Genomic DNA, 23,015 nt, shown 5'->3' with positions numbered 1-23,015 from the left:
AGAGGCTAGATAGAAATGGGCCAAGCAGTGATTAAAAGAATACAGTGTCCGTGTAGTTATTTCGGGGCATAAGCTAGCCATGCAGGCAGCCGGGGTGCTGGGGATGGAGCCCCGCCGCCCCTTTTTACTACAGGTGGATGTAGCCCAAATTTTAGTTCCTTTCTTTCCTCCCACTTTGTCTTTCTTTTCTTCTTCACTAAATCTTGGAGGGTTTCACATCATGCACACCAATTCTGTTAATTTCCAAATTCCCCCATATTCCCCCCATCCCTGTTGCATCCCCCCATAAAAGACAACAAAACAAAAAAAAGCAAGCAAGCAAATAAAAACAAGAGCAAAAATAAAAACAAAATCAAAACAAAAAGCAACCCAAAAAAAGAAAAAAATAAAAACACACCCGAAACAGCAAAATCCCTGCTTCTCCTTCTCTCCTGCCCTCCATCACCTCTTAACCTGTCCTGATGTCGTTGGAGGCTTCAGTGTGTCATATAGTTTTCCCCTTTTTCCCTTTAGCTTGATTGGCAACTGTTCATTACAGTGAGTCATTGGACTAGTTCAAGGCCTCTGGATTTTGATATACCATTCTCACTGGATCTTCACTAGAACTCTTCTGAGGTACCTGTGTCTTGAAGACCTTGTAGGTATCATTCTGCAAGACCAGTTCCTTTATTAGCTCCAGCAGTACCTAGATGGGATATATGCTAGGGTGGCTCAGCCCAAGTCGCAGTTGTGGGCCTGGGTGTTAGCCAAGGAGGTCCGGTCGAGCTACTGGGGCCACCCTCCTTGGGTGCAGTACCTGCATACTCTCAGGGTAGGTTCATCCTTGCCTGTGGTGCAGATTTTTATAACAATTTCCCAATAAAAGAAATTGAGACTATGAGTGAGTATGATTATCATTTGTGCTTGAAGTCAAATTATGCTTCATTTATATATGCTTTGGTATTGAGAAGGACACAATCGTGGCAGATTTGGAACCGTTTTAGTTTTGGAGAAGGAACTATAGTCATGTTGAACTCTTATATTTTACAGCCTACGGAGACTCTGAGAAAAGAAAGATAGTTACTAAAAGGAAAAATCTTTTTGTACAGAAAAATATCAGTCATCAATTGGAGATAGGATGCAGAATTAGATAAAGCACCCTCTGGTAACCTTCAGTAGGATTAATTCAAGAGCCAGGTAATTAGTAAGAAGTTACTTCAGAGTGTATTAGCACAGGTCTACAGCCCAGAGCTTGGAACGCTGAGGCAGGTCCCATAGTGAGACAATATTCTAGGAGGAGTAATTTGTAAAATTTTTGGTGACCTTATTGTGTGGTTTTTTTTTTAATGTGAACATTGTAGATGATAATGTCATTTTGCAAAGTTGAACAGTTAGACATATCTTTAAGGTAAAATTTTTGTGTTTATTATGGAGGTTTAAATTAACTTTGATTTTTAAAAATATTTTATTAAAATGTCGTGTTTAGCAAGAAGTGGTTTGCATCTCTTTACATCTTAAGATGAGCTCACCATCTCATTCACTTTAGCATAGCTCTAGCCCTAAGAAGTTCCAGCCCTATAGAAGCAGCAGCACAGCTGTTGGAGGAAATAGACCTAATTCATCAGTAAGCAATAACTTACTGAGTTATCCCACCTTACTGTGATTTTTGGTGAATGGTGTTGCATGTTATTGCATACAGCGGAACAGATCTGATGGATCAGTAGTTCTTCCAGGCCTTTAAAACTGGACAACACTTTCTCATGCTTGCTGTACAGAACAGTTACTACTGTCTATGTACCAATTTTGTTTGTCAACTATTGCGTTATCTTCATTGTAATCATCTTTTAGACTGTATGTAAATAAAAAAACATATATGTCATTGCAAGGGTTCTATGACCCTAAATGTTCATTTCAATTTGAGGATGTATGGTTTTATGAATCAAAGTTAAATCCGGCAGAGAAAATGTCTGTCACCATGCCAGCTTAATAAGTTGAATATTACTTTACTTTGTAGGCCTGTGGCTTAGTCTGAAATTTGAAGTTGCATTGATATATTATCTCTACTAGTCTCCCAAAGGATGTTGCTAGTCTTTTGAATTAAACTTGAATAAGGTTGATTTGTATTCCCTGTTAATCAAAATTTGAAATGTTGACATTAGAAAATTTCATTCAGTGCTAATTATATATGACTTTTATGAAAGTTAGGAAGGAAAGAATCCTACATTTTAAAGTTTGGTATCAGTATAAAGCCCTCTGAAAACAATGGTGAGGAGCTTAATAAGCCATCTTAATAAGATACCTTAATAAAACTAACCAGTTGCTCCAGCTGGCTGCATTTCACCTGACACTATGAAAATCAGTGTTTTGCCTCCTCCACCATTAATTGAAACTTTTCTGGCTTTAAAATGATCAAAAACCTTAGCAGTATTTCACCAACATTCCTCAGCTACCCTGACTTCTGAATCTCTTTAATAGCAGTATATGACTCTCTAGGTAGTATTTCAAGCACCTCTTTGCCTCAGCATATGAAAAGAAGATAATTTACATTGATTGCTTTGTAACATTTTAAATACAGTTGCTAATAGTCACTAGATCTATGAGGTTGTCTTCAGGTATGTAGGAGAAGCTAAATCGTTGTATTTTACAGGAGTATATTGTTTGTCTTAGCATGGAAATAAAGTAGTGGAAAGTTTAGTTGTTCTGTGGAGAGCTGCTTATGACATGGTATTTGGATTTTAACATTTGAATTTTAAAATGAATTCATTTTCTTCCTTTGTTTGCTAACAAATAGCTATTGTGAGTCCTTTGGTTCTTACTGCAATGTATGAAAACTAAGTAAATATGAATATTTTGACCTAATAATACAACTTACTTGTTTAGTGAATTTAAACAAATTTATTCCCTTGTTAGGTTGTACTCGGCATTGGTGTACTTCATGCTTCCTCTGTGTGAGCATGTCCTGCCCCTCAGTCCACCAATAAGAACTCTTTCCACCTCCAAGAGAGGTCCTTTTGTCCCTCTGCTTTCTTCCTCCGTATCTAGCCTCTGGGGCCTATGGACTGTAGCTTAGTTAACATATTGAGTGAGGTGACCCAAACCCAGAAAGATAAAAATGGTATGTACTTGCTTATGTGTGGATATTAGTCATTAAGTAAGCAATAGCCAAGTTTTAGCGCATTTTTAGTAATTTATTTTTATTCTTTGAGAATTTCGTGCAGCATGTTTTCTGTTCACTCCTACTCCTCTCAGACCCTCTCCTTCTGCTATTCATCCCTTCACTTTGTTTCCTCCTTTTTTCCTGTTTTCCTTTCTTCTCTTCTTTTTTTAAGAGGCTATCTTAGAGCTGATGCCCTGGAACTCTAGCTCTTAACAGTCTTGCCGCCCTCATCCTTTGTGGTCCCCGAGTCTTAGGTGTAGGGACTGTTGTAACTGGGGACAGAGATGCCACTCCCTATTGTTCTCTGAGTTTTCACCAGTTATGGCTTCTGTCTTAATCTCTGCTGCAAATAGGGTCTTCTTTGATGAGGGGTGAGAGTCATACTTTTCTATGTGTTTAAGGATAACTAGAATGCAAATAGAAACTGTATTGACTAGGAAAGTGGCAACAGGGGGTTCTCCTGTAGGTTCTATGAGTAGTTGACCAGGTTTACAGTACCAAACATGATTTCATTCCTTCCTGTTGATCAGGCCTTACATCCAGTTAGGTGACCATTGGTTAACCCAAAAATATAAAGGACATTGTCTTAGTTAGGGTTTCTGTTGCGATGAAGAGACACCATGACCACAACAATTCTTATAAGGAAAACATTTAATTGGGATTGCTTGCTTACAGTTCAGAGATTCAGACCTTTATCATTGTGGCACTTAGCAGCATGCAGGCAGACATGGTGCTGGAGAAGTAGCTGAGAGTCCTATACCTTGCAAGCAATAGGAAGTGGTCTGAATCACTGGGCATGGCTTAAGCATGTATGAGACCTCAAAGCCTGCCTCCATAGTGACACACTTCCTCCAACAAGACCATATCTACTCCAGCAAGACCATACCTCCCTCTAGTGCCACTCCCATTCGGAGCCATTCTCTTTCCCACCACCACATTTCACTCCCTGGCCCCTTAAGGCTTGTAGCCATATCATAATACAAAAAATGCATTCAGTCCTACTTCAAAAGCCCGTCTATCCTATAATAGTCTTAGATTTATTTAAATGTTTAAAGTTCAAAACCTCTTCTGAGCTTTATACAATCTCTTAGCTAAAATCCCCAATGAAATCAAAATTAAAAACAGATCATATACTTCCAACATATAATGGCACAGGATATATACATTACCATTTCCAAATGTATGGAAGGGAGCATAGTGAGGAAATACTGGACCAAAGCAAGAACAAAAACCAGCTTGGCAAACTCCAAACTCTGCATCTCCATGTCTGATGTCAAAATGCTCTTCAGATCTCCAACTCCTTTCAGCTTTGTTGACTGCAACACACTTCTTCCTCCTGGGCTGACTCAATACCCTGTTCTTCTCAGCAGGTGTTCCAAAACTCTGGTGTCTCCAACACCTTGGAGGTCTCCAAGGCAGTCCAGGCTTCACCTTCACAGCTTCATGAAATGGTTCTTTAGGCTTTCATGCAAGGACATCCCTGATATGTGCCTGGCCTCAGCAGCTTTTCTTAATTGATCCTTGACGCTAAAGTCCGAACCACGTGGTCGAAGCTGCCAGGTTCTGCTGCTTGCTGGGACTGGAATATGGCCCTCATATTCAATTATATCTTCACCAGTTTTCTGTTTTCCATGCTTTCCTCCACTGCCTGTTCTTGACTGTCCTGGAACTTGCTCAGTAGACCAGGCTGGCCTCAGACTCAGAGATCTGCCAGCCTCTGCCTCCTGCATACTAAGATTAAAGGTTTGCACCACCCCACCTGGCTCTACGCTTTTCTTTAATCCCTTTTCACAAGTTGGAAACTTAGCTGGGTGGGATCTTGCCCTGCACCACTCCCTTTATTCCATTTCTTAATCCGTTTATCTCCTTGAACACAGGATTTAGCTCCATTCCACTTCCTGGTGCCTCTTTACTCTTTTTTTACGTTTCTTAATTTACCCTGTTCAGCTTGCTCCTTTTCATTATAAATCTTCACTAGAGTTACCACTGATAATCACAAGACAGAGTCTATACGAGGCTGTTTTGAGATTTTTCTCTGCCAATGGAATTAATTCAGAATTCTTCACTTTAGCCTCAGGCAGAATCTTTGAATAAGAGCAAAACACAACCAGTTTCTTCAACAAAATATCACATGAATGATCTCTAGGTAATATACTATAAAATTCTTCTTCTCTGGAACCTCTTGATTTAAATAACTCTTAGCACCACTGTATTCCTTGCTACAACCAATATATCCCATTAAGCAGTGCATAAAGCATTCCATTGTTTTCCTGTCCCAAAGTACCAAAGTCTAAAAGCCTCCAAACAAAAGCATGGTCAGGCCTACCATAGCAGTACTCAACTCCTGGTACCAACTTCTGTCTCAGTTAGGGTTTCTATTGCTGTGAAGACACACCATGACCATGGCAGCTCATAAGGAAAATATTTAATTGGAGTGACTGGCTTACAGTTCAGAGGTTCCGTCCATTAGCATCATGGTGGGACTTGGTGGCACACAGATATGGTGCTGGGGAAAGCTGAGAGTCCTACGTCTTACAGTTCATTTTCTTTCAAACCACCACATTTACTTCCTGGTTCCCAAAGACTTGTAGCCATGTTGTAATGCAAAAATGAATTCAGTCCACCATGTACAAAGTATACAGTTATAAAGCCTAATAATTTTTTTTACTAGAATTATGAGTCCAACTGACTTTCTTTAAGACAACATTCTGGCTGGGCAGTGGTGGCTCATGTCTTTAATCCCAGCACTCAGGAGGGAAAGGCAGGCAGTTCGAGGCCACCCTGGTTTACTGAGTGAGTTCCAGGACAGTCAGGGCTGTTACACGGGAAAACACTGTCTTGAAAAACAACAACAACAACAAAAAAAGACAACATTGTAATCTTGACCTGAAATCTTCTACCACTTGCTACTGTAGAATGCCAGCATCAGAGCTCACTTTTCCAGTTTATCAAGTATGCTCAGTACATTCTTTGACGTAAACATCAGTAATCCCTTGTTGTACTGTGCAAGTTTCCATATCTATAGGCAGTTATAGGCAAACTATATGTGGACCCTTGAATCCATAAAGATATGTTGTGGTTGTGTTGACTCTGGAATTAGGTGATAGCTGACAGCGTACTTAGGGGGTTAGTGCATTCTCAGCTTACTGGAGGCCATAAACTCATTCCTAGCACCAAAGTTAAACATCTTCATACATAGGCCATTTGTAGATGAGAAAGAAATAGGCCATTTGTAGATGAGAAAGAAAGTTCTATGAATAATTTGGGATTTTTAAATTTACTACTAACTATAAATGATTCTGAAAATGAACAGCCATGCCCAAACAAATTTTATATTTTTGAGGATAGATCAATGAGATATATTCTAAGAAAGCAAAGTCTTAAGCGTCAAAAGCTAAATATTATGAAATTGCTCTTTGTAAAATTCATGAAGCAACTTATCTAAGAGAATGCACTTTCCCCGAGCTTTCATCCCTATTTAGTAAATTGTTAAACCTTCCAATTCTGTAGGTTAAAATTCACTTCACTATAGTATGCATTGCCTCTCTTTGAAAATAAGATTTGACAATTTTATGGGATTTGGCAGGGGGAGGTTCTTGACAATTTTGTTTTTTTATGTGAATTGCCTTTTCACATTTTTTTCTTTTGAATTGTGAATCGTTATTGATTTGTTAGAACTCTTTATTAGGAAATAATTTTATTATATACCTATAAGCATTTCCTCTTTAAAATATTTTTAAATTATGTATATAGGTATTGTGGGGAGAGTATGTACGCATGAGTGAAGGTGCCCACAGAGGCCAAAGAGGGCATCAAATCCCCTGGAGCTGGAACCATCGTCAGCTGTAGCTGCCCTACCTGGCTGCAGGGAACTGAACTTGGGGCGTGCTCTACAGCTGTAAGGCTTGTTTGTTGAACTGAAGTAATTTAGGGAAACTGAGACTGAATGTTGCTTAGTTGAGATGTATACTTATTACTTAGTATTGCTTTTAAAAATAATTAGGCTATTTTGTAAACATGAGCTATGTGTACTTCCTTCTTTACCCAATCACTTTTATTAATTAGAAGTCAATCAGATAACTGTTCTCCATCTTTAATGCCAATTCAGATTGGTTTCTCTTAGCAAATAAGCTGTTTAGTCATAGTTCTTCGGCTGTGTGTTGTCTCTCCCAAAGCAAATATCCCGAATGGATGAAACAAACAGGATCAAGACACAGCGAAAGAGCTGAGCCCTTCGATGCCAGGTTTGGCTGGTTGGGTGTGTCAGGTGCAGGGTGGTACCTGAGGAGCAGCCTGGCTGTAAAAGGCAGTCTGTCTCAGAGCAAAGAGGTTTTTGATTGTTGTAAACGCTCAGTCAGGAATGTTGTGGGGCCTTAATTATTATTTCAATAATAGTGATCCGTTCTTCCATTTTTATACCATATATCCCTCAATTTATTTTTCTGCTAAATGTCTCTTTAGAAATAAAAAAAAAATGTAAGACCTACACAGTACATGTCTACAAGATTTAAGTCTTGTAGACAGAGTTACTTTGAATGGGACTTTGAAGCCTCATTCTCTGTCAGGAAGGTAACAACCCAGACTTATGATGACTTCAGTAAGGATAGGAAGAGAGAAAAGGAGCTGCTCTCTTGTTGTCTGTATTAGTAATTATAGCTTGTATTTATCTTGATTGACAGAAATAGTAAATACTTGGAAGGGGTGTTTTAATTTCTTGTTTGTAAAGGGGTTTCATTAGTTTGGACTTTGGTCTTTTGTTTTTTCAGTGCCAAGTATCAAATCCAGTGCCTTTTGACTCTGGACAAGCACTCTGCCACTGAACTATACCTCCACACACCCATTAATTGTCTTATTGATAGACTAAATTTTTTTAAATTAAAACATTCAAATTACTAACGCAATAAGTGTTAAATTTAGAAACACTTAAAAGAACTAAGCAGCTTGACCGTTTTATAAAATATTTTATATAATACATACAACTTTATAAACCAATTATGACTTAACATATAATGGCATATCTATGAAAATGGTATTTTAACCAGTATATACAACTTAACTGAACAATAGAGTGAATTTTTATTTAATAAATGGACAATTTTTCATATTGGTTCTGATTATGAAATAAATTATACTTTCTATGATAAAATGACCTTATAAAATCTATAATATTTGTACATTAGTATTCACAAGTTTTTGGGTTTACTTATTATATGGTACAAGTACTGAGGAAATGTTCAAACTATCTATATATTTACTACCTACATATATAGCAATAATGCATATATGTGTATATATGCATATATCTTGCTGGTTAGTAAGCCTAGCTTAGACATATATACATACATGACCAGAAACTCATGAAGGTAGAAATATAGAATATGTCATCTAAGAGATGCCCTAAAATCTTTGGATCGAAGGTGAGTGCTTAGAATGGAGTTAGTAATTTGCTTCATGGAAATTCATTCTTAATTCTTCTGATCAGTTAAATATGAATTATTTAAATCTTTCCATAAATGAAAATAGCATTGCAAATACTACTCATTTGGAAACATTGGCCTGAAAGGGGACAATCATGAATAAGATGACTCCATTTTTACATATTTGCCGTACTTTTTCTCCTCCCTGGATTTTATTAATAGTGAATATGAAAGGGTTTTGTTCATCTTACCTCTTGCTACATGAACTTTAAAACACTTTTATCACAGTTTGGAAAGATACATTATTTTAGTGAAAACTATGTAACAGTGCAAGAGGAACAATAAAGTTGGGGTTGACTTTTAGCTTTGTTATGTAATTGCCAAGCATAAAGACAGTTCACTGAAAGTCATGTCCTGGGCTGTGGCGATGACGCACTCAGTGAAGTGCTGACTGTGCAGGCATCCACACTTGAGTTCCTGTCCCCACTACCCACCTGGTGGCTAACTTCTGTAACTCGAGGTCGTAGGGCAAGACAGAGACAGAGAGATCCCAGAGACTTGCTGGGATCAGTGAGTGATCCCATAGAAAGAAATACAGGGACTAGAGAGATGGCACCATGGTTAACAGCACTTGTTGCTCTGTTAAGAAGCTGGGTTCAGTCCTAGCATGCACATGGCAGTTCACAACCTATTTCAGAGAATCCAGTACCCTCTTCTGACTCCATAGGCACTGAGCACTCAAGTGGTGTACATACATACACACATACATACACTCATGAAAACACCCATACACATAAAATTTTTGTCTTTGATCCTAGCCTCTATTGACTGAGCCATCTCTCCAGCCCAATACATATAAAATTTAAAAATAAAGAAATAAAATTTAAAATAAAAAACAAGATAGTGATAGAGGAAAGCAACCAGTGTCAACCTTTGGCCTCCACAAGTGCACTCATGGGTACACCTGCATGCATGTGTACATACACACAAATCATGCCTCGTGCCATCATTGGATTAAATTTGGTGAGCTATGTTAAAAGTATCACATACTTCCTTTGCTTACAGTTTATGACATCAATACTTACGAGATTTTTTCTACATATTTCTACATTGAACACGGTGTACCAAATATTTGAAGATATCATAGGATCCTGCAAGTGAAATCAGTGAGTTGAAGAGAATCTGGAATCTATCAACATGTGATACTGATGCTGTATCTTCCACCTCATTCATTCATTACTTCATAGGGTACGCTGGTGCCAAGTGTCCTTTTGAGTTTTCAGTATAGATAACAGGAGAATAAAGGCTTCAAGGAGAGCAGATGTACCTAATAGAGTGGATGGAGTGGGAATTAGTAGAAAGGAAGGGAGAGAAGCTAATACAGAGGAGAGCAGATCTATGAATAAAGTTGGGTCTAAGTCTGAACATAACCTAAGAAAACTCCAGAGATTCCTATGGAATGACAAGACTTGGCTGGATACCCACGTTTTCAGAGTATGCAAATGCACTGAGTTTCTTGTGATTGGAGTCAGAACCATTGTACATTTCTTTAATGACTGTGTAATTATAATTGTAGGTGATCATAGGATCGAGGAACATCAGCCTATTCTTTTATTAGAAAATTAGCTAAACAGGTTGGTGTTAGAAGTAAAAGTACCAGCTAAGAAGTGATTGTAGCAATCCAGTATAAGAAGATAGATGATGCTCCGCCGTGGACTGGAAGTAGCAAGAATGAGAGAGATTGATATTAGAAACACTGCAGAGGAAATGAGACTTAGTGACCAAAAAGATGTGCAGGGCAAAGAAATCAGAGTTTTAAGATTCTCTCCCTAAAGGATAGGAAGAACACCGTGCCATTAATAGAATGTCTTTAGTTCAGTGCGAAGATCTAATTTCATTTTCTTTCTGTGTAACCCTAACTTATAAACTTATGAGAAAAAATATTAAGTTTGAGAACAGTACTGCCAGGTGGCAGATATAAAATTCATCAAAATTGGCTTCCAGATACTGAACAGCCAAAGAAGGGAAAGGCTTCAACAGATTCTTCTCGGGGAATAATGGAAATACCCATGAGAGTTTGTCTGGAATGATAGCAATTTAGATTATATAACCCCACTTCCCACATAATTACACTCTCCATGGAGTTTAGTGCAAAAGTCAGAATGGCCAAACTTATTCTGAATCATAAAGCTTATGCTTGAGAGCTGCATCTCAAGCCATTCAAAGACAGGCCAGATGTCAAGGCTGGCACGTGAGGTGTCATTCTTCAAAAGGTAATATGTAACTCCTCTGCTGGGCAAACAGCACATCAGCCCCTAGCTGATGTCATTCACATTGGGAGCAATTGTCTGAGCCAGGCTGCAGTGTGAATATTTAAAAGTTTAGAAACAGACAGCTAATAGCAGGAAATTTACTAATTATTCTGCTTCAAAGGGATAGAGCACAAGTGGGGCTGTTAGCAGATATTTATAGCCACTGTTCATTGATTCTGTCTAGGTGACTCACTCAAGACATTTCTTCATCATTTAGGAAACAAAATGCATACCTGAAGAGGCAGACATTCTGTATTGGCTTTAAGTTACAGTGTTTGTGTGTTATACTTTATAAAGTATAGTATAAAGTATAGATTTTTAAAGTATAAATCCTTAGAAAATATCTAAGGATTTCTATCAGGAAGGAAGTTGAAAGCATCCTTTTTTACCTACTTTAAAATTATTCTTGTTAACACAAATGAATATTTTTTACCAGGTATGGAAGTGTACACTCTGAATACTAGCATGAATAGTGAGACCCTGTCTAAAAAAACTAAAAGAATAATAGCAATAGTTTGCAATGCTTTTATGAAGTGTTCTTCCTCCAGAGGCTGGAGAGATGGCTCAAAGGTTAAGAATGTAAACAGTTAATGTGGAGGTCTTGAGTTACCACCTTGGCAGAGAACTCACCACCATATCTACCTCTACGTCCAGGCCCAAGGGAATCCTTTGCCTCCAGTCTCCATAGGCACTGCGTTTACATGCACATAATTAAAAGTAATTTTTAAACATGCCCTCTAACATTTTGTAAATTACAGTGGTTATACATATACGAGGCTTTGTTATACTTTTTGCCAATATGTAGGAAGTTTCTAGAATATAAAGATCCATATGTATTGTTACTGGCACCAGTGATCTAAGTCCCAAAGAAGTCAAAAGGAAAAAAATACCATCTATTTGAATCAATCTCCCACTGACTGATGTGAGCATTAGTATATTTCACAGTTAAGTTCCTCATTCTCCCCAAGTTTAGTAAATAGTGTCTTAGCTTGAAAGAGTTAATACACCCTGATGCCACTAACTGCCAAAGAATAAAGGTACTGAGAGTAAAGCTCATTAATCCTTAATACCGATGCTTTAATGCATAAAAGAAAGATGTATGTGATTTAATTTCAAGTCACCTATGGTGCTCAAAAAGTATTAGCAGTGAAGTGAATGGATATTAAAGAATGAAAATTACATTTACAAGTGGCATATAAAAATCAGAAATCAGGAGGAAAATGAACTAAGAAAACTCAGAAATGCTGGGATTTATATGCTGCCACAATTCCTTCTTTATAAAGCACACACGTGTGCACGCACACACACACAAAATGTGTAGTGTGTGCTTGGGATACCCACTATTTTGAGATAAATGAAACTGTAAAGTTGATCTGTTTTCAGCACACACAGTATGGACCTTTGTAACATTTTCTCGTTATGTGGATGACAACAGTCCTAGTGAAAAGGTGTATGCTGTATCAAGTGTGCACCTTGACATTTCAGAACAATCTACCTTGTTATGGCTGTTCTGCTTAACTAAATTTCAATGTTTTAGAAAAATGGATCCCTCCATATAAAAAGTTTAGGACTTAACTGAATATTTCAGTCTAGTGACATGGGCTTATAAACTTCCAGAAAGGATCAGTGTCTGTAAATATTTCAGACTATAATGAATAAGCTTTTTCTTCATTCTATTTACTGTATGCTTCTCTTGAAGGGTCAGTTCCGCATGGAATGAAATAATCACCATTTTTAACTAAAATGTTTTGAATATAATGAAGCTGTGGGTTGTTTTAAAAAATTAAAACACAGGTAACCAACAAATAGTCCATTTCAGACCAAAAAAGCTTTTCAGCTAGAGAAACATCTCAGTGGGTAAAGGGCTTGCCACACAAGAGTGTAAGGATCAGAGTTCATATCCTTGTGCCCACAGAAATGGCAAAGTGGCTGACTAGTTAGACTACCAGACTCTGGGAGCTCTGTGTTCCAGAGAGAGACCTTGGCTCAATGTATACAGCGATTGAGGAAGCCTTTGCTAGATAGCACCCTCTATCCTCCACATGTATGTGCACACACATGCCCACACACAGGCAAACACACACACATACACACACACTAATACACCTGCACATGTATTTTAAAAAGAATTAAAGGTTTACCCCCATCCCACCCCACCCCCAAGATCCTAATTTTCTCCCCGGCAATTGGGTCTACTTCCCTTAGCCAAGAGGATAACTATATGTTTTTCCTTGGGTTCACCTTCTTACTTAGCTTCTTTAGGTTCACCTATTGTAGACTCCGTGGCGCTAATTTATGGCTAGAAACCAATTATGAGCGAGTACATCCCATGTTCATCTTTTTGGGTCTGGGACACCTCACTCAGGATAGTGTTTTCTATTTCCATCCATTTGCCTGCAAAATTCGAGAAGTCATTGTTTTTTACCGCAGCGTAGTACTCTAGCGTGTATATATTCCATACTTTCTTCATCCATTCTTCCATTGAAGGGCATCTAGGTTGTTTCTAGGACTTACCACAGGGCAGGGAACCTGGACTGCTCTGTGGACTGGAGAGGGAGGGGGAGAGGAGTGGGGGGAGGGGTAGAAGGGTGGGAGGAGGGGGAGAAGGGTGGGAGGAGGGGGAGGGAAATGGGAGGCTGGGAGGAGGTGGAAACTTGTTTTTTGTTTATGTTTTTTTTTCTTCTTTTCTTAATAAAAAAAAAATTATTTAAAAAAAAACAAAAAAAAACAAAAAACAAAAAAAAAAAAAAAAAAGAATTAAAGGTTTTCTTTTTGCTGTCAGTTGTAACGTACGCAGATGTCTATATGGGTCAACCCAGAAGCTAGAATGCAGGAGCAAAACACAAAAGCTAGGATAAGGAAAGAGAAAAGGGAACATATCAGCACCCCCTTTAAACAGCAACAGTGGCATATCTTGTTTCAGTAGTTAGAAATGCAAAAATGTTAGTGATTAGTTTAAATGGTTGCTGGTTTGCTTCTCCTAATGTCTTATGCTTACCTGTTTGTTTTTTTTTTTTAACTCCAATCTCTTTTTTTTTAATTTTTATCTTTTTAATACTTTTCTTTTTTTTTAATTTATTTATTTATTAAAGATTTCTGTCTCAGATCTTCACCAACCACGCAACTGACAAAGGTCTGATCTCCAAAATATATAAAGAACTCAAGAAACTAGACCGTAAAAGGCTAACCAACCCAATTATAAAATGGGGCATTGAGCTGAACAGAGAATTCTCAACAGAAGAACTTCAAATGGCCAAAAGACACTTAAGGTCATGCTCAACTTCCTTAGCGATCAGGGAAATGCAAATCAAGACAACTTTAAGATACCATCTTACACCTGTCAGAATGGCGAAAATCAAAAACACCAATGATAGCCTTTGTTGGAAAGGTTGTGGAGAAAGGGGTACACTCATCCATTGCTGGTGGGAATGCAAACTTGTGCAACCACTATGGAAAGCAGTATGGCGGTTTCTCAGGAAATTCGGGATCAACTTACCCCTGGACCCCGCAATACCACTCTTGGGAATATACCCAAGAGAGGCCTTATCATACAACAAAAGTGTATGCTCTACTATGTTCATAGCAGCATTGTTTGTAACTCCAATCTCTTAAGAGAATGCTTCTTCCTCATTCTCTTCCTCATCTATCTTCTCTCTTTATCTCTGAATAAATCTGGAATTAAACAGAGCTGGTTTGTAGCATCTGTGCATCATTGTTTTAGCATTAGCTTCCTTCTTCCGCACACCAAAAGACCCACCTTGGTTTAGGTCTTGGGGTAAAGCGTCACCTAACTGCCTTCCTGCCAACCTGTGTTCTTTTGAATGACTGTTCTGCCACTTGATGGCATTCTTCCAAGGCTTTGACTGCTTAAAATATTTACAGCATGTCTTCGCCTTGAGTAATTGACTTTGTTCTTTGTGTGTTGCTCAGATGTGACAGTTGGAACAGTTGGGATGGAGGAGGAGTGGATATGGGAGCTGGCAAGTATATATCTTAATTAAGGGAGCCATTTTAGGCTTGGCAAGAGACTTGACTCTAGAGGGGTTCCCAGGTGTCCAAGGAGATGTCCCTTGCTAGTTCCTTGGGCAGCTGATGAGAGGGAGCCTGAAATGGCCCTGTCCTATAGCCACACTGATGAATATCTTGCATATCACCATCTGGCGACGGATGGAGATAGAAACAGAGACTCACATTGGAGCACCGGACTGAGTTCCCAAGGTCCAAATGAGGAGCAGAAGGAGGGAGAACATGAGCAAGGAAGTCAGGACCGCAAGGGATGCGCCCACCCACTGAGACGTTGGGGCTAAAAGTAATTTTTGTTCCAAGACAATGACTTTGAGGTTATTATATAGCAGTAAATAACATACAAAAGTACTCGCTGTAGCTGCACATCACCATGAGTGTGCCTATAATCCCAGTAGCCGGGAAGATTGAGAGTCTGAGGCTATACTAGGTCTCATCGTGAGTTCAACTTATAAAGTGTTCCACTCCAGGAAACATATATATTCGTGCACAGAAATGGTATGTGTCCAGAATAGAGGCTTGGCTGGAGTATTAATGGGTAAATGCTTTGCCTATAGGAGCCATTTAAGCCAGTTATGGAAATGACTGTGTTAAATAGGAATAATGTGCAGTTCTAGGAAGATGGAAGTTGCAGTTTCTTTTTATAGTGTTTGAACTGTATGATTATATATGGCTGAGTATTTTTAAAACATGAGACATGATAATTAACATTCAGAGAAGAGTCAATAATGTGATCCATCTATTCACTTAAATGAAGCCTTTTGAAGACAACTTTTACACTAGAAAAAGTGAAACATGGCCAAGACTTGAGAATTCTCCAATATTTTGGCAATACTTTATCTAGGAAATCAATCAGGTGATTTGATACAGGCAGGGAAGTTGTAAGGAGGCAGCTATTTTCCCAATTTCATGGCCAAGCCATTAGTATTCAGCTCCATAAATTTTACTACTTTTTGTCTTCTTGTTTCTTCCTCATTCTCTTTGATTTTCAACCCACTTTTGCATATACCTCCGCTTCTGCCTTTTTCACTTCCAAATTTCCCCTGGCCTCTCAAAAGTGAATACTCTGACTTCTCCTTTGATATCCCATTAGTATGTGTCCTTTTGTGAGCATATGTATATATAGTCTTTCTATGACCATGTCTTTATAAATATGTACATTATGAGTCTGTGTTATCCAAAGTCATGTGTTCCAGTTAGGCTCAAACTGGGCAAAAACTCCCCTTCACACTTCCGCTCTCAATGTGCAGAGCTGACGGGGAAATAAAGTTATACTAGTATAACAGCCAATGTCTTCTACAAAACTGTAGTCTCTAACCTCATAGAGATGGTTGTCACCACAGTCCTGTTACACTGACATAATCATCACCCCCACTTATTCTATTAAGCCCTCATTGTTCATTTCCAGAATTTTCTTTCTGTTTTCATCAGTAATCAGTATCTCCTACTCCATGGGGAAAACTGAATCTAGCTGCCATTATTTCTGACAATTATCTTCCTCCACACCTATGAAATTGTTCACAGCTGTCTCCACCTTTACTCTTTCCTGTTAGTCCCCTAGGAAAACTTGTCTAGTCATTGTTTCCAGAGATTATTCTACAAACCTTGCGGTGACATCATCCTTTGATATCTTATTTCCAAAAGTATCGTCTTTCTTCCTAAATTTTTTTTAATCTTTCCATGATCTCCTTTTCTATGATCCATAGATATATTCACGTCTTCTATTTGAGTCATCCCCCAGTGGCTACAGCCCTTCTTCCTTTGCTGGGTGAGCTTTCAGAGCTTTCATGTAACAGCCTGTCTTTGCTTTTCAGTTTTTTTAATATTCTGGTTATGCTTCATCCTGCTTGGACAACCGTTAAAAACTGTACCAAAATGGTTGACATTCCCTCTGTCAACTAAATATTCACCTTTCACTTCAATCCCATTTGTATGTGTGTGTTTATGTGTTGTTGTTTTTGTTTGTGTTGTTGTTTGGCTACAGGGTCCTGCTATGTAGCAGCATTGACTGGTCTAAAACTTCCTATGTCGACCAGACTTACCTCGAACTCATCGAGATTCACCTGCCCCTGCCTCCCAAGAGCTGAGTCTAAAGGCCTGCGCCACCACCATGCTGGACTACTTCAACTTTCTTTAACTCATCACCTCGCCCCATTAATTACTCCCTGCTTGAAGTCCTCACACTGTTCTCCGACAGCAAGTCTTCTTGATCCATCTTTTACTTCTCTGACTTCTTTCGCAGATTCTTTTCAAATGTTTTATTTTATGTGATGCCTTCGTCTTGGTTTATCCCCTTTCAACCCCTGTTTTTGGTATTGCTTCGTCTATTTCACTGATTCTCAACCTTTCTAATGTTGTGACTCTTGAATACAAATCCTCATGTTGTCTTTACATAGTAGATAATTCATTCACAAATTTTATGCAAGAAGATAAGTGTATTCAGATGGGTGTTCCTTATCTTTTGTGTAACCTGTAACTCACCCAGCCAAGGATCTGCGTTAAAATTCATGCTGTGCTGTGTTTAACCTCAAATTCTTGGCAGTCTGTGTGTCTCTCACCCCAATGCTTGTTTCTAAACATGACTACCAGAACGGCTAGGTCACAAACACATGCTGTTCTTTGCAGCCAGAATATTCTCGATAATAATTACACTTCTCTTTCTTTTTTTTTTTTTCTTTCTCTTCCCCTTGCCTCTCCTTAGGTTAGAAAGACTGGTGGATGTCCTGAGGAAGAAGGTTGGAACCGGGGCCCTGAGGACAGTGATCTGACTGAAAAACACCCAGTCTGGGGCGAGCAATCACATCTGGTGGCCAGGCTGCTTCATTCAGCACTGTGCAAACACTGAAAGCCTTAACTTAGCAAACAGTTGTTAGAAGTGGGACACTCCAAGCACATTCCAAGCTGAGATAAGATCAAATCACAAATGTTTAACCACTTTGCTGCTGGCTTCAGTTATTCATCCAAATATATTAACTACAGGCTTTTACCAATTATAACATTGCAGCTTCTTTTGTAGCTATTTTATATTTGCGCCTTTAATGTAATTCTTTTTTGCCGGTGTACTAGAAAAATGTGTGAAGTCGGTCAGGATCGTACCCTCACATATGGCCCTTTCTGAATCAAAGTGCAGCAAAGTCAATATTGTCTAAGCCTTAATCCACTGTGTTAGGTCAAAACTTCAAACAAATGCATTTTCAGTATAGAGTATATTTCTTAACTGATGGAGAAGCTCAGACATGAGAGAATGTAGCCTACCTTCAATGTACGTATGCAGCTTTTGTTCTTAATATTGAGTGATATTAAGTATAGATGCCATGAATAAAGTGTTTTATTTGCTTTGATAGTACATTAAGATGACAATCACCAAGGTATGATTTTTGTTTTTAATATATGCTGTTTTCAATTAAAAAGTTATTAATGTGTGCTTACACATACATATTATTGGTATTTTTTTTAATGTTGAGTCTTAGCATATGCCAGTCAGCATGCCTATCCTAAAAGGCAAGAAGACATCAAACCTGCTAGCATTCTTACTATTTTTCAGATTATGATTTTTGGTGTGGTGGAAGAAAACCTAATATAAAATACACAAAAATATAGTGTCCAAATATGAGGACTTGGAAAAAAGCATTATTGCAATTTGGTTCAAGTTATCCACTTTTGAATTTAAGACATAAAATAATGAAAGCATAGAAGCCACTTCTCATCATAGATGTTATGAATATTTATGGAGAATATTGCCAATTTTACAGATTGGATAGCTGAAAGGCCATACCTGGAATAGGATGAAATGACCCAAAAAATATTGTTATTGAAAATTTTATAGGCAAAAACTTTTCCAAGTTCCTAATTTATCTATAAGAGTGAGCTAAATTACTTATCATTACCTATTTTCAGGATAAATATATTCAGAATAATAGGCTATACTGTTGTTTCATATAGCATTGGGAAATATCCATTTTATTTATCTTTGAACATTGCAGAATATTTAAGGCCATTTGTCATAGATGAAATAAGAATCAGGATACTAACCACAATTTCGTTTTCACTAAATCTGTAAAATGAATCTAGAATCATCTCACTGCATTCAAATTTGAAATTCACTCATGTTACATGTTCTTAGTGGTTTTTAAACTGTGAGAATTAGAAGATAAATGATAGCAGGTATTATAAATAAGCTAACTGCATCTGTCTCTGCCATGGAAGAGCATCATAGCCTCTGACAGAGCAGTGACTACTTAGACACAGAAGCTAGTGCTTTAGTTGCTTCCTTGGGCTCTGTGTGAAGACACAGCATCTTGAAAGTTACCCAGGGGATGCAGGTAAGTAAAGAAAACATCCATTGCTGTCTGCTTCTGGTCTTGAGAAATAGACACTTTCCTTAAGTTATTTACTATTAAGTCTTAGAATACACAGGCTGAAATAAAATCTTTTACAACTTCCAGACATCACTCAGAGCAACCAGTTTCTGGACAGTTTAAACACGGCAAGGTATTACACAATGAAACTCATAGAACAATTCCAACACCCACTATTTTTCAGTATAGGTACCCCAAACATTTAAAACCAGGCCAGTCAACTTCTGTCTTGATTTCTCACACTCGAAAATGCCCAACAACGGTCTTCCAAGCCGTACTGTTTGGTGTGAAGGAGTAACCACTGAAAGCCACGTTGCCACTTGCTGGAAAGCAGCGCGACTGTTGAGAACTGCACTCTGCACAGTGTGTCTGCAGGTCTGCTGCGAGCATGACCAAGTCTGTTCCTGTGGTACCATGAGAGCTAGCTCCCTTCTTACAAGCTAAACAAGTCTTCAAAGACCAGTTACTGTTGGTTGTAACACTTGATCCGCAAAATCATCATTTCACATCTTTTTTTAAATTCTGCCAACAGCCACATGTTAACTATTACAGCTTCTAATATTGGTTTTATTTTTATGGTGATTGTTATTACATGATTATGATGAGGAAACAAATGAAGAGCCTCCTGGAGCATTCCAAGGACTGAGGTCTTAGAACTAACACCCATTAAATTATAGGTCTCTTAGTAAAAACATAGTAAATATTTTTATTTTTCATTTTATCAATTATTCATTAATTCTTTGTTAATTTCCTACAATGTATTTTAATCATATTTACCCCTAACTCCTCCAAGATCTTCCCCCACATCCCTCCCTGCTCCAACTTTGCATCCTTTTTTCTTTTTAATTTAATATCCCAGTAATGGTGCCCACATAACTACTCATGTGGAGCCATCCACTGGAGCATAGCAAAGATTTCAGTGTGTGCACTAGAGAGATACTTCAGTGGTCAACTCAGTGGTCTTGAAGAAAACCTAAGGTTGATTCCCAACACCCAAGTCAGGGGCCTCACAACTGCCTATTCTCCAGCCGGGGGATCCAGTACACTCCAACCTCCATAAGCATCTCTGTGTACAGAAGATACACACAACTCAATTAGGCGCACACACAACCATAAATAGAAAACAAATAAGTAGGTGGACTGGAGAGATGACTCAGAGTCTAAGAGCACTGAGTTCAGTTCCCAGAAAGTGTGTGGTGGCTCACACCATCAAGAATGAGATCTGATGTCCTCTTCTATCATGCAGGCAGACATGCAGACAGAATATTGTATACATGATAAATAAATAAATCTTTTCTTAGAAAATTGTTTTCTGACCTTTATATATTTACTGTCGCATATGCATATTATGTGCAAAATAAATGTGATTTCAAAAAATATATTCTATAAATTAATCAAGTAAATAGGGCAGCAGTTAGAAATGGTGAACTAAAAGATGCATTTTTAACTTCTGTCATCTTTGCTACTATTGTTCCATTTCCTCCTGACGCATATGCACAAATGCTTTAGTAATCTAAAGGTGATGTGCATCTCTTTTTGTGTAGTGCAACATGAACGAAACACACAAATACCTTGACATTAGCGTCATCTTTGCACACTTAAACATAGGCAGGAGTTATTCTGAACTGCTTTTAACTTGGTCTGTTGCCAAACACCGAACACTGCAGTGTTGGGAAATGGTGGACTGTATTTCTACGCACACTAAGCTTCCTTCAGCACATGTTTGATAAAAACAGTTACAGGCAAAGTAATGGGTACAAGCAACCCACGAGCATTACAACAAAATCAATGATTAATATATACTAACTTTGATTTTGATAAATAAGCCATTATGCTTAAGGTAATTAAAATAGTAAAAGTACTTCATGAAATAAGTATTTTAAGCGTCTATTTTGTGTATTTCGTTACCCAAGTAAACTGAAGAATCTTCTTATTGGGTCCCTTACTAATAAAGTTTTTATTTCACAAACACACACTCACACACACAAACAGGTTTTTTAAATGTAACTTTAATGTGAAAAGGGCGGCATAGAAATCCACTTCTTGAAGTTTCCACCTTCAAATGATGATTACACATAAGGCATATGATGAAATAATCGTGAACATCTGTCACGATTATTTCATGATATGCCTTATGAGTAAAAACCCAAGAAACTGTTTGAATGATACACTGATTTTTCCACAGAAAATAATGTGTTCTTGCTAAGTCATTTACAGCTAACCTCTGTATTCGCGTATTGCATGCATAAACACAAATGCACACAAAAGTACATTTGCCTCTTTAAAATTCATCTGTTTAGTCGGTTGTTAGGCTCCGGCAAGTTCAGCATTTTGCGCATGTTTTATTGGAAGTGCATGTGGTTTCTGGGGTTTTTAAACAAATACATGAAATGGTTGAAAGATTTATATTGCCCATGCTTAGCTAAATATGTCATCTCCAGAAAAGATGTGATTTATTTTGGCACTGTTCTAAAACTCAAATATTTTAAACATTTGTTGAGTTGGAGCTTGCACATTTGAACTAGTAGCATACGTTCCAAACGAGCATCTCAAGTTACCAAACGTTCTGTAATCCTTTTACTGAAATAGCCCTTACTGAAAAGCTTTTCTCTTTCACTGTGTTCTTTAGCATGAGTTTAAATTTATAAAGGTTGGGGTTGTTTTTAATGTAAATCTTCATAAATAGAGTTTGACAATGATAAATGTGTATTTTTAAGAATCATTAAAATGATTTTTACTAATGAGAATCCTTTGCAAAAGCCATAATACACTCGCTCTTGATTCTGTTGTTTTCTAATATGCCACCAGTTTCATTATCCAGTTATTAACAAGGAATATTTTAGTGCACCAACTCAAGTATGTAAAACTTGTATTTACTTTTTATTCACATAAAATCTCATATCTCAAATCCTACATGTTTCAATACAGTTCCTACATGTTGATCTTAATCAAATTTATAAGTGTACAATCCTGAAGACATTGTACTAGATGTACGTTATGAAATATATTGCAGTGAAGATCAAGTTGCTATCAAACTATTTATTATTTCCTTAATAAATATAAAAATTGACATGAACAAACATGTCATGTACAAGTCTCTCAAAACTATTTGGATCTAAGCCGGGCAGTGGTGGCTCACGCCTTAATCCCAGCACTCGAAAAGCAGAGGCAGGTGGATCTCTCTGAGTTCAAGGCCAGCCTGGTCTACAGGAGCTAGTTCCAGGACAGGCTCCAAAGCTACAGAGAAATCCTGTTGCTAAAAATCAAAAAACAACAACAAAAAAACTAAACAAAACTATTTGGATCTGAACTAATGTTCATCCCTGCTCAGAGAGTCTCTCTACAGCTGGTGCATTGACTGGGCCACCATGGTACCTGAGATCCCACGGCAAGCCTTTTCCACCAGGCGGTGATGCCCAATAACTCTTCTGTGGGCCAACAGTTATGCTCTTGAATTGCTCTCATCAAGTGTCTTGTTTGATTCTTTGGCAAAATCTGGTCAGTATATATGAACTTTAATGCATTTTTTTCTTAAAAACTTACTTTTTTTCTAGATGACCCCAGCTAAGACTTCTAGCAATAGTGGACACATAGCCTGAAGTCACTAGGAAAATAATAATGGGTTTTGAGAGACGGCTCTGTAGGTAATGTGTAAACATGAGGACTTGAGTTCAGAAGTCTGTCCCAGAGTGCATCTGGAGTGACGTGGACACAGGAAGATACTTCGCTGCTCGCTGTCCATTCACACAGTCTAATCAAAACAGTGAGC

The 23,015-nt window shown here is 38.0% G+C and overlaps 1 protein-coding gene across 2 annotated transcripts in view; it reads left to right on the top strand.

Annotated features, from left to right (window-relative positions):
• Mipol1 (mirror-image polydactyly 1) overlaps nucleotides 1–18,324 on the top strand; it is a 254,896-nt gene extending 236,572 nt beyond the window's left edge. For both annotated transcript variants that reach the window (XM_041658524.1, XM_041658525.1), the window contains one exon: nucleotides 17,590–18,324. In XM_041658524.1, the coding sequence (XP_041514458.1) occupies nucleotides 17,590–17,656 (67 nt within the window). In that variant the 3' untranslated portion in view covers nucleotides 17,657–18,324. The remainder of the gene's footprint in view (nucleotides 1–17,589) is intronic.
• Nucleotides 18,325–23,015: the final 4,691 nt, after the last annotated feature.

The sequence above is a fragment of the Microtus oregoni genome, unplaced genomic scaffold, assembly GCF_018167655.1.
Source record: "Microtus oregoni isolate MIOR12 unplaced genomic scaffold, Mior012 000009F_ref0000495, whole genome shotgun sequence".
NCBI classification, from domain to species: Eukaryota; Metazoa; Chordata; class Mammalia; order Rodentia; family Cricetidae; genus Microtus; species Microtus oregoni.
This window is presented reverse-complemented; position numbering and strand designations above follow the sequence as displayed.